We start from the raw sequence: 15,520 nt of genomic DNA, 5'->3' as shown, positions 1-15,520 counted from the left end.
TTCTATAATCACTAGAACAATTATTTAATTTAACACATTGTTCTCTACCTGATAGATAATCTACAATGAATTTATGAGGTAGACCTTTGATTCCTTTGCGCCACAATTTATCTAGCAAAATTTTATGATTTACTGTATCGAAACTAAATTATAAATTATTATATATGAATTTTAAATTATTTATTATTTATTTATTTATTTATTCAAAAATTTAGACCCTGAAGCCAAAGCTCCCTAAGGGCCTTACACTAATTATACAAATATTCTTAACATTTATATAATCCACAAGGCGCGAAGATATTTAATATTAATAAAGATTATTTCAAAATGATAATAACAATTAAAATTATATTGTGAAATAAAATATGTGACGTTGATTCAAAGCAAATAATTAAAGAAAAGTTCTGTAAGATTAATTAATTAATTAAATATTGTTTATATATCGTCTCTAGATAAGAAGAATGCATAACATTTTGATCTGAATTCACTGTAATCAATAATTTGCACAATCTCCTCCGGTAACTAATTCCAAACTCTAACTGCCGTGACCAAGAACGATTTATCATATGTTATCGTCCTAGCATATGGAAAGCTGAGCACATCTGTCTGTCTATCTGATCGCAAAATTACATATGTAGTTATTTTATTGTAAATTTAAAAATTAAAAAAAAAATTTTAGAACGTACTTGGTGTGCGTCATTGTGTATTTCAATTTTTTTAAAGTCCTAGTAAATAGATTTTACGAATTTCATTAAAAGTAAAATATTTTGCAACCACGCACACTAAATACGTTCTAAAATTTTTTTTTTTAATTTTTAAATTTACAATAAAATTTTTTTTACTTTCCGAAAATCATAAACAATCATATCGGTTACTTGGATTTTTTAATTTTTTTATTTTTTATTTTGTAAAAAATTTTTTTTTCCTAATAATCTTATGAACGTGGACTTGGCGCGACTTTTTTACAGTGAAACTGTTTTTGTTCTGATAACTACATATAATCCCTGCAGAGACGAATGGTTGTGTATACATAGGGTAGGGAAAAAGAGAGGCTTAATGCTTAATGATAAACAATAATATTTATTACTAATTGAGTCACTCTCTCATGAGCCTTCAAGAAAAAATTACAATTTAAATTTCGATCTATTTTATATTTTGTTTTTGATATTTTAAGCATTATTTAATTTTGTACTTGGTAACTAAGATTGTACTATTTTAAAAAATTAGTTGATTCTGTGTATTTGCTAACCATTTTTTCTTAAATTTTGATTGTTTTATTAATTTTCGACAATTCTGTATATTTAGTTGGCAAAAGATTAAAATATTTTATAGCAACGTAGTATGGACTTTTACAGTATCTCATTTTATTGATTTTACATAGCTTTAAAAATTAAAAAAATTTTTTTTCTATGATTTTTTATTTCAAAATGATTAAAATTTTATTTTTGCTTTGTATGAAATGCATTCAAAAATTAATACAGCAATTTATATGTACAAAGTTATTTACAAACTAGCAGTATTTTTTTTTATTAATTAAATATTAATAATTTTCTTTTTTTAAATTAAACTTATTTTTTATTTACTTAAAACTTTTTTCGTCTTATTATCTCTGGCTTCCAATTAATGGGATGGCTCTCTTCGGTCTACAAAAAAAATTAACAAAGAAGTCAGTGATTAGTAAAATTAACAATAATAAATCATTAAATAAATTTGTTTTTCAATAATTAAAATGAATGCTTCCAAAGAAGAATAATAAAAAAATTATACTTACAGCATCCTCACACTCCTTGAACAGCTTTATAGTTTTGTCAGCTCCAGTCATTATCAATCTCGAACCAGACATGTCGAAAGTGGCACTGAAAAGCCCAGCTTCACTATCCATAGAGCCTGGTTGCACTGGAGGAGTCAGGCGTTGGAAATTGTACCCCGTATGGAAATCCCACATGTTCATAGATCCACAATCGGCGCCAGAGACCATTACACCGTCAGCATTGACCGCTAAGCAATTGATTATAGCATTGTGTCCCGATAGATTTTGGATGAATTTTCCCTCTGGACACTTCCATGTTTTAATGTTGTCTGGTGCTCCGGATGCAAACATGTATCTGAAAAAATTAAGCGTTAGAAAATAATTTTTCAATTTTTGTCAGGTATATTATTTAATATGACATTGAAATTAGCAGGCACTTGAAAACTTTTTTATTTTTTTTTTAAATAAACTAGGTCTAGAAAATTATTTTTAAAAAATTATATTTATAATTTTTGAGAGCTTTTAAAGATGGAATTTTCTTAAAATACATTTTTTTTATTATAATTTATTTGTTAAAAAAATTTTTTAAATTATCACGTCTCTCAATTTTAATATAATTATTTAATGAATATTTATTCATTAAATAATTTTATTAAATTACTTACAATTTATATTTTGAGAATTTAAATTAAATAATACTGAAATTAGCAAACACTTGACAAGTTTTTTATTTGTTTTTTTCAGGTCTAGAATATTATTTTTAAAAAATTGTATTTGTAATTTTTAAGAGCTTTTAAAGATAGAATTTTTTGAAATAAATTTTTCTTACTAAAATTTATTTGTTAAAAAAATTATCACATGTCTCAATTTTAATTTAATTATTTAATGAATATTTATTCATTAAGTAATTTTATTAAATTACTTACAATTTATATTTTGAGAATTTAAATTAAATGATACTGAAATTAGCAAACACTTGACAAGTTTTTTATTTGTTTTTTTCAGGTCTAGAATATTATTTTTAAAAAATTGTATTTGTAATTTTTAAGAGCTTTTAAAGATAGAATTTTTTGAAATAAATTTTTCTTACTAAAATTTATTTGTTAAAAAAATTATCACATGTCTCAATTTTAATTTAATTATTTAATGAATATTTATTCATTAAGTAATTATATTAAATTACTTACAATTTATATTTTGAGAATTTAAATTAAATGATACTGAAATTAGCAAACACTTGACAAGTTTTTTATTTATTTTTTTTAGGTCTAGAATATTATTTTTAAAAAAAATTTATTTATAATTTTTGAGAGCTTTTAAAGTTGGAATTTTTTAAAATTTATCTGTTAAAAAAATTAAAAAAATTATCACATGTCTCAATTTCAATTAAATTATTTAATGAATATTTATTTATGAAAGAATTTTATTAAATTACTTACCTCGTAGAATGTAAACAAAGAGCACGAACACTTTTTTTGTGGTGAGTCAGAGTAGCCATAGATTTACCAGCAGCTAAATCCCACAACCTAATGGTAGAATCGTGGCTACCAGTGATGATCTGGGGTTCAGCAGCTTGACTAACTACGCTGGCTACTGTATTAGTATGTCCAACTAAAGTATGAACATTAGCTTTGGTCCTCATATCCCAAACTCTTGCCGTGGAATCTCGACCTGCTGTTGTCAAAATATCAAGTGTGGGATGAAGTGCCATGCTGTAGACTGCTGAGAGATGACCATGGTAATGTCTGATCACTTTGTTGGTCTCCAGGTCCCAGCATTTCACTTGCTTATCTTCACCGCATGAAAACAAGTACGGGTGCCGGTGGGAAAACGCTAGACCTCTTACTGTGCTGATGTGTCCAGTCAATGAAATCATCAGACTGCCCTTGGCCAGATCCCAAATTTTTATGATTCTATCACCTGCACCAGTTGCAAACCAACGGTTTTCTGGTTCCACGGCACAACATCTCACCCATCCAAGATGTCCACTGATTACCCGGTATAATTTCCAAGGTGCATGCCACTTAGGTTTTAGTGAAACTGGTGCTTGTCTCCTGGGAATTGCGACTGTGTTTGATGATTTTGTCGCAGGTGCAACTAATGGTCCGGACGAATTTGTTGATACCAAAGCTGAAGTATTTTGAGTGTCCACGTATGAGTCGTCTGATAATAAAAAATTTTTAAGAGTATTCTAGATTTAAAAAATCAGGATTTATATTTTATTTTAAGAATTTAAATTGAATGACACTTGGTAATATTTTTTATTTTTTTAAGGGCCAGTTTTTCAATCCAAGATAAAATTATATCCAGGATAAAATTATTATTGCTAGTATATCTATATTAGGGTGTTCCAAAATTCAACTTCTGTGATAGACCTCTTAAAATTGGAATTTTGAGTTCCGATTTCAACAGGAGTTGTATTTGGGCATTTCTTGAGATATAATATTTTGAGCTTAAGGGATTTATTTGATTTTTATATAATTTTTTAACAGGAGTTTTGTTTAGGCATAAAACTCCTGTTAAAAAATTATGTGAAAATCAAATAAATCCCTTATGCTCAAAATATCTCAGGAAATACCCAAACACACAACTCCCCGTGTGAAAAAAATCGTCTTAAAATTGTCGTTTGTTTAAGATCTTAAACGTGACACAAACCAAGACTCTTTTAAGACGCCAAAAAAGAAAAATTCCGAGAGCAGATTTTTGAAAATTTGGTTGTCGAATTTGTTGTGAAAATTAATTTTTAGACGATTTTACGACTTTCTAACCGCAATATTTTTGAGTGAGATGTTTTTAACAATTTTAAATTCAATTTAAAAACATCTTACTCAAAAATATTGCGGTTAGAAAGTCGTAAAATCGTCTAAAAAATGTCTAAAAATTAATTTTCACAACAAATTCGAGAATCAAATTTTCAAAAATCTGCGCTCGGAATTTTTTTTTTTTTTGGCGTCTTAAAATAGTCTTGGTTTGTGTCATGTTTAAGATCTTAAGCAAAGGACAATTTTAAGACGATTTTTTTACACGGGTCCTGTTAAAAGCGGAACTCAAAATTCCAGTTTTAAGAAGTCCATTACTCAAGTTAAAATTTTTGGCACACCTTAATCTATATATATAAAATATATAGGTATATATTAGCATAAAATAAAATTTTATCTCGAATTCAAAAACTGGCCCTGAATAAACTACGACTAGAATATTATTTATAAAAAATAGCATTTATTTTTTTTTTTAGAGCTTTTAAGGATGGAATTTTTAAAATAAATTTTTCGTATTATAATTTACTCGTTAAAAAAATTCTAAAAATTATTACATGTTTCTTAATTTCAATATCATTAAATTGACTGAAAAATATAAAATAAAATAATTATAAATTTTTTAAAATACTCACCACCTGGTGGAAGTGGTTCTCCATTATTATTTTCAGGTTTTTTAGGTACTGGAGGTTGACTTTTTACTTTAGAAACAATATCACCGTATTGACTTCTAGCTTTAATGCGTTTTATGCTTTCATATCTGTAAAAATAAAAAAAAAATCAGTATCTCTCTTGATTTACATCATTGATTAGTATTAAACATTATTAATATATAAAATATATGATCAAAGAATATTTTACAATTTTTTTACTTGTGAAGAAAATGATAACAATGTTTACTCCAACGTATAAAAATAACAACCATTAAAAAAATTTTTTTTTATAAAATTTATCAAAAAATAAAATTAACTAAATTTCAATTTTTCGATAAAAATTTTTTTTTTATTAATGATAAAAAAATGAACATTTTTGAAAATTTATTTTTTTTTTAATTGTTTATTTTTTCATGTAGAAAATAAGGAAAAATCGCTTAACTTATTTGGACTAATTTCAATGACGATTTTTGGTCAATATACATTTTTTTAAGCATTTAAGGTAGTACCCTCGCGACTTCCGTCGTCAAAAGTTTACGCCAGAGTGTACGGTACACATACCAGATAGCCATTATTGACAAGCCTAAAACTTTTTGCTGTTTATGTACTTATTTCAGCCAATCACGAAGGAGATACTGATCGTTTGAAAAGTCTGGCAACACTGCGTGAGCGTTAAGATATTTTGGGTTGCAGTCAACTAGTCAGACTAACAACATTCCGAATTAATAAATTACTAGAACTTAGAAAGTAAATATTAAATGTAATTTAAAATAATTAATTTTACAAATTTTAAAATTCCGAAAAATATAATCTTAAATAAAGAAAAATCTAAAGCTATATTAATAGAATCTTTCAAAGTTACAAAGTCTCAATAAATTAAAAAACACTAGAATTTGAATTTGCGCGCGCAAGCGCGCGCCTGACTGTAGCATTTGCATATATTTTCATGCTTATGATATATTCGACCAATCACGTTACGAATAGTTTGATGCCACATACATTTCATCTCAATTTTATATTAGGAACTCAATTTTATATTAGGAATTTTATATTAGGATAACAACGAAAATTTATACGCCAAAATGAATGAACAGACGAACACTCATTTAGCCGAAAAATGTAAATAATTTTATATTTAGATTAGAAATTTTTTTTAATTAATTTTAAATTAATTAATTTTTGAAAATTAATTTTATTTTAATTTACAAGCATGTATGGAAAACACTCAAATTTCATGATTGTAAAGGTGGACCATCTAAAAAAAATTTCCAATTTTTTGGATGAGTAATTTTCGGCCGAATCATTATTCGGATAGGTGAGTATTCGGATGAATATACGTCGGAACAACCCTTTTTCGAAATCAAATTAATTTTAACTCTTGAGGAATATAAGATTTATATTTACTTTTATTCGATAACCCGGTGTTTTATAATTTACAAAATTGTTTTTCGGCTGTTATTCTATTTAAGCTAATGTATTTTATAAACTTTGAATGTAGCGGAATTTTAAATTTTCTAGAGTCTTAATAATTTGGAATGTTGTCGATCTGACTAGTTGACCGCAACCCGATATTTTATAGTGGTTATACTGTAATGTTTTGGACTGGCTGTAGACTTACCTCTGTTTTGATACATGCGTTTATTTATTTATTTACATACATTGAAAGATTAATATATATTATTATATTAAAATTGTTAACTTTTTGAATTTTTAATAAATATAAAAAAAATTAAAATTAATTCAGCCGACATTTAAAAATTTTTAGAATTTTTTTTTATTGAAAAAATGATTATAAAAAAATAAAAAAGAAATTTCACTTGAAAAAAACTTCAAAAACTGTAAATGCAATATAAAAAAATTTTTTTTTTTTCTAATTTAATTATTAAAAAAAAGTCAAAAAATTAAAAATGTTGGCTAACTTTAGTATCATAAAAAAATACTTATTTTCATAAAATAATCATAGTTTTTTTTTTCAAATAAATAAAATTAATAACTATAAGTAATATTACACCTAACGTAAATTAAACTTTTCAAATTTGTCAGCGCATGCGCGTCTCATACTTCTTTCGCGGCTAACAAAACTTGCGCTGTTGCCACAGCTTTATTAACGTATCCCCTCCTCAGTTAAAGTCTGGTAAATTTTTCATTACTTATTAATAAATATCTCTGAAACTGTGTGGTAATTATCAATGAATTTTTTAATTGTTTAGTTGTTAGTTAACGTTACTCTAGTTTTTTAAAAAGATCCTAAGAAAAGTTTCTAAGATATAAAAATGTTTGTAGGTAAATTTTTCGATATCCCGTATACCGTAATGTATAAGAGCGTTCAAAACTCAAACTTTAAAATTAAATACCTCGGAAACTAGATAGTAAAAAATTCTCAAATTGCGCCAATCGACGAAGAATTATATGAACATTAATCTACCAAAATTAAAAAAAAATCCTAAGAAAACGACTTTGGCGAGGGTACTACCTTAATGCTTTAAAAAAAATTTTCATAATTATCGTGAATTTATCTTAAAATAAAATTTTTTAAAGAAAATTTAATATTTTGAACTAAAAAAAATTCAGGTGATTCTGAAAATATTAATAAAAAAAATACTTACGATTTTGGATCCACTGGAGGTAAAAGTCCTTTATTCTTGAGAAACGCATCGTGAGTTCTTTTTAAAGATCGAAACACTAATGTGTGAACTGAATGTTTATCAACGTCATTAACCATTTTAAAAATTTTTAATAAAATAAAATAAATCTATAATTTTAAAATATAATTATAACTATTAATAATTGACTAACTTAATTTTCACGATATCCAAAAATTATTTCGTGATTATTTTTAAACGTATTACAAACGATTTGAGCAGGAAGAAAGAACTGTTCGGACCGACGTTACTATTCCAAATCCACGCGTGTACAATTTCCTTCCATATATATAGTTTTCACATTTCCTGACAGTTTCCATGAAAAACTTCAGGCGAATGCACCTAAAACTTTTTTTAAATCAACCAATTAGAATTTATTACGAAATTTTCCTCCGTCAACTCCGCTATCTGGTAGCCAGGAAGAAAAACGCTTATTTTTTAAAATTCATATGTTAGGCGTATATTTTCATAATTTATTTTTCTTAATTATTTAAATTCACTTGCTTATATGCTTATTTTATTTATTTTATATTAACATACTTTAATTTACATAATTTTTAATGTTTTAAAAATTTATGATACTGAAATCAGCCAATATCTGACAACTTTTGAAATTTTTATAAAAAATCAATTATATTAAAAAATATCTTTGAAAATCCTTATAATTTTTCTTAATTTATATTTGTGGAATTTTATTTAATAATTTTTATTTTATAATAATTAAAAAAATTTCTGTTGATTTCAGAGTAAAATAATTTCAACAAATTCTTATTTTGTACTGTATATTAATATCAGAAAAATAACATCTAGTAAATGCTATTCAACAACAAGAGTATAGTTGTTATAATTACACATGCTAATAATAAACTAACAACATTACTTAATCATTTGATACATTCAAATTTTTAAAATCATCTGCAGCTTCAAAGTCACATTCTAGAATTTTTTTAACTTTGTCCGCTATTTCTGTAAGCTCCTTATTAATTTTCTAAAAAACAAAATTAAATATCACAATAAAAATAAAAATATTTGAGATGGTATTAATAATAATAACAATAATCGGTGTTAAAAATTCCGGTGTTAAATTCAACACCGAAATCGGTGTAGCAGTAACACCGGTCGCGGTGTAAATATTTTTTTTCGGTGTTAAATCGGTGTTATAAATTTTCCGGTTTTGATAATATTTTAACTAACACAATTTTTATAATTAAACTTTTTATGTTTAATAATTGAAAATAAATAATCAAAAAAAGTTAATATTTAATTTAGAAAGTTTAAAATAATAAAATATAAAGTAGATAAAAGTTTTTGATTAAAATAAATACAATGTAAAAAATTTCGATGTAAAAATGGACCCAGAGCATTTTACACGGCTGTGTAGTGTGAAATAATGGTGTGAAATTCTCTCGGAGTAAATTTTTGATCCGTGTTACTTTAACACCATTATTAAAGGACAATTTTAGGACATCATATAGATAATCGGAAACTCTAAAATAGTGGATTTTAATAATTATTTCATAACTTTTAAGTATTTTTTTTAAGATTTTCGGAATACTTCTAAGATAATTTTAGAATCAATGCAATTTATTTGAAGCAATTTAGTTGAAATTTTGTCCTTAAATCTTATGTGGGACCTTTTTTGAATAATCTTAAAACCTTTTTTTAACTATTTGAGAACAAATTTTGAATACATTTGAGACATTTTTCGGATATTTTTGAGACAATTTTGGAACATTTTTTGGACAGTTTTAGAGTGTTTTTACAACAAATTTGAAACATTTTTAGAACAATTTTACAACAATTTTGAACGTTTTTTTAATTAATTTTCATATAGATAATTTATTTTTGCACAGCTGTAGATTTGTCATGTTTAAAAAATCCATTATATTATGAGAAACATCATGGTTACGATAAAAATAATTATTATATTGTTCCTAAACATTTAATATTGTAAATACTATTTAACTTGTTGTATAACATTCATTAAATCGATTTATGAGTAATTTTATAAATTGAAAATTCTTAAATAAATATTACTTGTCTCAATTTGATAAATATTGAATATTAATTGTGTTTTATGGATCATGTAATATTCATACTCCGATACAGTGTAAATTTATTCTACTGTTACACCGGTATTACACCGGTTATACCGATATTACACCGGCTTAACACCGGATTTTTAGCACCGCAAAGAGCACCGGCCACACCGGTGTTAATACAATAGTACAGTTACATAGCGGTGTTGAAATGAGTCCATTTTAACACCGCTTTTTTTACAGTGTAATAATAATAATTGTGATAATTTTTACCAATTTGATTTCTTCTTTATCACTGCTTAATTTTCGCGAAAGTTGCTCTTTTTTTGTGCAATAAAGTTCATTAAGAATCAAACCTATAATTAAATTAAACCGTATAAATTCATAAATATTTCTTCTTTCATTGTTTATTATTATTTGTCTACCTTTTTTTTGACAATCACCACACCCCAATTGGTCTAATATTTTTATTAAATCATTGCAATACTGAGCCTTCAACTCAAGCTCCTTATCCGACAAATCTAAAACCACAAAATATTTTTATTGCTTCCAGTTAATTTTTTTTTAAGTGTAATATTTTTCATGAAATTTAATATAAATCAACATTATGCTTCTCAAATACTTACTTTTCCATTCAAGTTCTTCAGTCCGTCCAAAAAAAGACACTGCGTGAAACTTCATATCCAACAAAAGATGATTGACCGGAGGTACGAGAATTTTTAACTCACCTTCAATAAACTCCAAAAGATTTCGAGGGGGTTCACTTAGAACATTATTGATCATCGTATTAAGTGCCGAATAAATTGATTCAATCTATAAAAAAGAAGAAAAAAAATTATTTATAATAATTTTTTTTCTGTCCTAAATTATCAACTAAAAAAAATTCTTGAACTAAATAAATTTTTTTTAGTACAAATATTAGAAAAAAAAAAAAAAACATACTTGCTTACTAGAAACTTTGACATTACAATCACGACAAGTCCAAGAACTTTTAAAATTCAATGGATCATCAGGAAAAATGTATGAAAAGCATTTTAAATTAGCACATCTCAGAGCGCTGATGTTAGTTCCAAATTCCTTTTAAATAAAATTTTAATAAAAATTATTTCTTAATTAAAAATTTATAAACAAATAAATAACTTGCCGTAGAATCTGCACATCTTTTGCAGCAGCATTCGAAGTGTTTAGAAAAAAGCAAATACTTTCTTCGTAAAATAGTACCCCAAATTAAATCAACGTAAGTTCCCGTAAGTTCTTCGTCTTTTTTAATAAGAACTGTAGCGCGCGTGAACATAAACCCTCTATCATTGAAATAGTGCCGGGTATTTGGTAAGCAAGAGTGATTTATCAATGCTCCTAGAGGATAGAGACCTCGAAGACTTATCGAAGTCTTGTCGTCAACACGTATAGCTGTTTCAAATGCGTTAGTATCAAATGCACGACATACTTGGAGCATAAGTTCTTCGTCCTCTGGATCGATTGCTTTTGAAATATTTTTCTTCAGCAGTTCTATCTAGAAAAATATCGAAGAAATAATTAATGATTTTTTTATACAATAAATATATATATAATCTATATTATTAAGAGAATAAGAAAAATTTTGTGTCCAGGATAGTCATATGATAAAATCGGTTTTTTTAGTGAAATTTAGTGTCATTGCAAAGATCTTGACTTAAATTTGTGCCTTTTCAAGGTTTCATACACTGATAAAAAAATTAATTTGACTCAAGAGCCAAAATCTTGAACCAAGAATACCATTTTGAAGAAAATGATTTTCATGAGTCAAGAGAATAAATTCTTGAATCAAGAAATTATTCTTTATTCAAGTAAATTTTTGTTGAGTCAAGAATTTATTCTTTTGACTCAAGAAATCATTTTCTTCAAAATGGTATTCCTGGTTCAAGATTTTTGGCTCTTGAGTCAAGTTAATTTTTTTATCAGTGTATCATTCTCACCGATAGTCAATTTATTATGATAAATATTTAGGCTGTATTCAAAAATTCTATATCTCTGGATACATAATTAAGAAATTACCTTTTATCTTGTGAAATATTGACATTTTTAATGATATAAGCTCATCCCGATGTTACACTCATCGAGACCTTTCATTTGAGTACCCACATCAATTTTTCATTTATTTATATATTTTATATATATATATATATATATATATATATATATATATATATATATATATATATATATATGTATGTATGAAAAATATATCAAAATGCATGTGGGTACTCAAATGAAAGCTCTTGATGAATGGAACATCGGGATGAGCTTATATCTTTAAAAAAGTTAATAATTAAGAAATGACAGTGTATTTTCTAAATTAATCATATTTTTAAAGATATAAGCTCACCCCGACATTACACTCATCAAGACCTTTCATTTGAGTACCCACATCAATTTTTCATATATTTTATCTATTTATATGTATTATATATATGTATATATGAAAAATATATAAAAAATGCAAGTGGGTACTCAAATGAAAGGTCTCAATGAGTGTAATGTCGGGATGAGCTTACATCTTTAAAAAACTCAATAATTAAGAAATGTCATGTTGCATTTTCTAAAGTAATCATATTTTTAAAGATATAAGCTCACCCCGACATTACACTCATCGAGACCTTTTATTTGAGTACCCACATCAATTTTTCATATATTTTATATATTTATATATATATTATATATATGTATTTATGAAAAATATATCAAAAATGCAAGTGGGTACTCAAATGAAAGCTCTTGATGAGTATAACATCGAGATGAGCTTATACCGTTAAAAACATCAATAGTTAAAAAATTACAGTACGATTTAACAAAAGTCAGTATTTAATGAAGCAAAATTTTATTTATTTATAATTCACAAGTCACGGCAGTCACATAGTGACTGCAAAGTTGCTAGTTATAATAATTTATATCTAAAAAATTTTGAAAATTAATTTAGTAGATATTTAATAATTTTAAGAATTTTTGTTACAAATAAACTATGGAAAAAATAATTGACATATAGAATTTTTAAAAAATTAAAAATGCAATTTTTTAAAATAATTTTTCAGAACAAATTTAATTCTTGAAAAAAAAAATAAAAAAATGGTCAAGTGACTGCTAACTTTAATGTTATACTAAATTAGTTTAGAAAAAAAAAATTAATTTGAATCAAGAAAATGAAGTTCTTTAAATTCAAAGTAAAGTTCTCATAAAGTATTTAAAGTAAAGTTTAAATTAAGTAAAGTTCTTTAAATTTTCAGTAAAAAAATTCTTAAGTCAAGAAATTTTTCTTGACTGTAAATTTCACTTGGTTCAAAAATTTTTCTCTTGAATTAATTTTTTTTCAGTGTATTAGCTTGAATTTTTTACAACCTCACGGCCATGTAGTGGACCTTCATGTTGTTGAAGCGTACGAACAAGGTCTCTTTGATACGAAGACAATGAAAGTGATCTGATTGGAACCACTGCCTGAAGAAGTTCCATGGACCACATACTTCCGCAAGTAGGCTGCCAACTTTGCAGCCGTTCACATTCAAACTCTATGTGACTCCTAGAGTTTTCACACTCATTAGAACATATTGGGAGGCCGCAACCTCGGTCACAGGAGAACAATGTGCATCCGGATTTATAGCAGTTGATACACATGGGAAGATATTTCTGATAGCAACGTGGTCCAATGATCATTGGCGTGTCAATGAATATTAACTCACCCTGTTTTATATCACACTTAGCAAATAATCCACGGCCACTTACTTTTGAATTACGAATTTCCCATACTTGATCTTCTTTACTTTTCAGTAGATTATGTTCTTTTAAGTGTTGTCGGATAAGATTTTCCGTAGCTTGTGGTTCTAACATTTTTGATAAGTTAATTATTGGGTATTTCTTATTATTATTATTATAGTTAATGAGTAATTTGTAGAATAACAAAGGCTTGATGATAATAAGAATACGTTTGGTGTGTGTTGATATTCAGAGTAACTGAGTGTGACTGAAACATGTATCAGAAGGAGTTTAAAATAGAGTGATCTTAAAACAGAACAACCAATGCTTCTACTGTTCGTGAAGAAAAAAGGTTTTTATTCATTTAATTTCAGGTTTTATTTATCGCAGAATTTAAATTATAGAAAAAACTAAAAATGTTAGTTATACATTATGAAAAATAAAAAAAAATTTCGTAAATTACCATGTTAAAAATGTAAATTTAGCATTACATCAAGAGAAAAAATTTCTTTTAGAAAAAATGTGCAATTTTCACATCATAAAATAAATTTTGTGAAGAAATTAATTTGTTGAAAATTTTAAACAATTTTATATCTTAGTTCAAGAAATATAAATTTTTCTCACATTAATTTTTTTGTTGAAAAAAAGTTTTTGCAATTTAAAAAAAAATTTTTAAACAGACAACTTGCGAATTTTCATTCAAAATTATTTTTTCCCAAATCTAGAAAACTTTTTTTCAACAAAAAAGTTACTGTAAAAAAATTACGTGTTCTGAAATTCAGACATTCTGTAGGAATTTAAAATACCGAACAATAATTGGCAGCGACAAAATAATTTAATTGATGAAAAAATTATTTCCGAAACCTATATAAGACATATTAGTTCAAAAATTCAAGAAATTAAATGTTATTATTTAATTAAAATATTTTTTTATATTACCAATCAAATTTTTTATAAGAATTTGAATAAAGAAAATTCTAGCAAGTATAAAAATCTATTGCAAGTAGGCTTGGAAAACAAAAACTGTTGGAAACTCCAGATGTTATTTTGAATCAGCATATTTTTCATTTTTTTGGTATTGATAATTTTTGGAGACAAGCCAAGCCAATTTTGGCAATTTTTACATCAGGGTAACATAAGAGATAAGAGGTTTGAACAGTTTCCCAAATTTTTTGCTATAGGGCTGCAATATCTGTGAATTTTGTAAGCTTGTAAGTTTGAAGACTGTACATTCTCAGGTATCACGAAAAACAAGAAATAATTGATGAGATTTATAAATCAACAATTAGAGGATAATTAACAATTTAATGTGTAAATTTAACACTCAATCTCTTGAATCAACACAAAGAAGTTTGAAACAAGATTAAAATTACAGAAAAAACTAGTAATGTTAATTTTACAAAATAAAAATTTTTAAATAAACATATTAAAAATTAAATATTATTATTTAATTAAAATATTTTTTTTTAAATAACCGATCAAATATTTTATAAAAATTTCAATAAAGAAAATTCTAGCAAGTATAAAAATCTATTGCAAGTAGGCTTGGAAAAGAAAAACTGTTGGAAACTCCAGATGTTATTTTGAATCAGCATATTTTTCATTTTTTTGGTATTGATAATTTTTGGAGACAACCCAAGCCAATATTGTCAATTTTCACAATAGGGTAACATAAAAAATAAGAAGGTTTGAACAGTTTCCCAAATTTTCCGCTATAGGGCAGCATTGTAAGTTTGAAGACTGTACATTGCCAGGTATCACAAAAAAAAATGATGATTGTTAGAAGATTTTATTCAACAAGAAATAATTGATGGGATTTAAAAATCAAAACTGAAATAATAATTAACAATTTAATGTGTAAATTTAACACTTATCCTTTCAAATGAACACGAAGAAGTTTAAATTGAAATTAAAATTACAGGAAAAACTAAAAATGTTAATTTTACATTATAAAAAA

General features: G+C 25.8%; 2 protein-coding genes across 2 annotated transcripts; both read right to left on the bottom strand.

Annotated features, from left to right (window-relative positions):
* Positions 1–1,435: 1,435 nt before the first annotated feature.
* On the bottom strand, positions 1,436–8,065 carry LOC123272812 (pleiotropic regulator 1-like). Its single transcript, XM_044739805.1, has 6 exons — positions 7,766–8,065; positions 5,142–5,266; positions 3,190–3,913; positions 1,772–2,105; positions 1,564–1,643; positions 1,436–1,528 (listed from the first exon to the last, which is right to left on the bottom strand). The coding sequence occupies exons 1-5, from the start codon at positions 7,879–7,881 to the stop codon at positions 1,584–1,586; spliced, it is 1,359 nt and encodes a 452-aa protein (XP_044595740.1). The 5' UTR covers positions 7,882–8,065; the 3' UTR covers positions 1,436–1,528; positions 1,564–1,583.
* Positions 8,066–8,572: 507 nt separating this feature from the next.
* Positions 8,573–13,929, bottom strand: LOC123272813 (SET domain-containing protein SmydA-8-like). Its single transcript, XM_044739806.1, has 7 exons — positions 13,213–13,929; positions 10,985–11,353; positions 10,783–10,917; positions 10,467–10,653; positions 10,266–10,361; positions 10,114–10,196; positions 8,573–8,789 (listed from the first exon to the last, which is right to left on the bottom strand). The coding sequence occupies exons 1-7, from the start codon at positions 13,696–13,698 to the stop codon at positions 8,682–8,684; spliced, it is 1,464 nt and encodes a 487-aa protein (XP_044595741.1). The 5' UTR covers positions 13,699–13,929; the 3' UTR covers positions 8,573–8,681.
* Between the last annotated feature and the right edge of the window lie 1,591 nt (positions 13,930–15,520).

Source organism: Cotesia glomerata, linkage group LG10, assembly GCF_020080835.1.
Source record: "Cotesia glomerata isolate CgM1 linkage group LG10, MPM_Cglom_v2.3, whole genome shotgun sequence".
Lineage (NCBI taxonomy): Eukaryota > Metazoa > Arthropoda > Insecta > Hymenoptera > Braconidae > Cotesia > Cotesia glomerata.
This window is presented reverse-complemented; position numbering and strand designations above follow the sequence as displayed.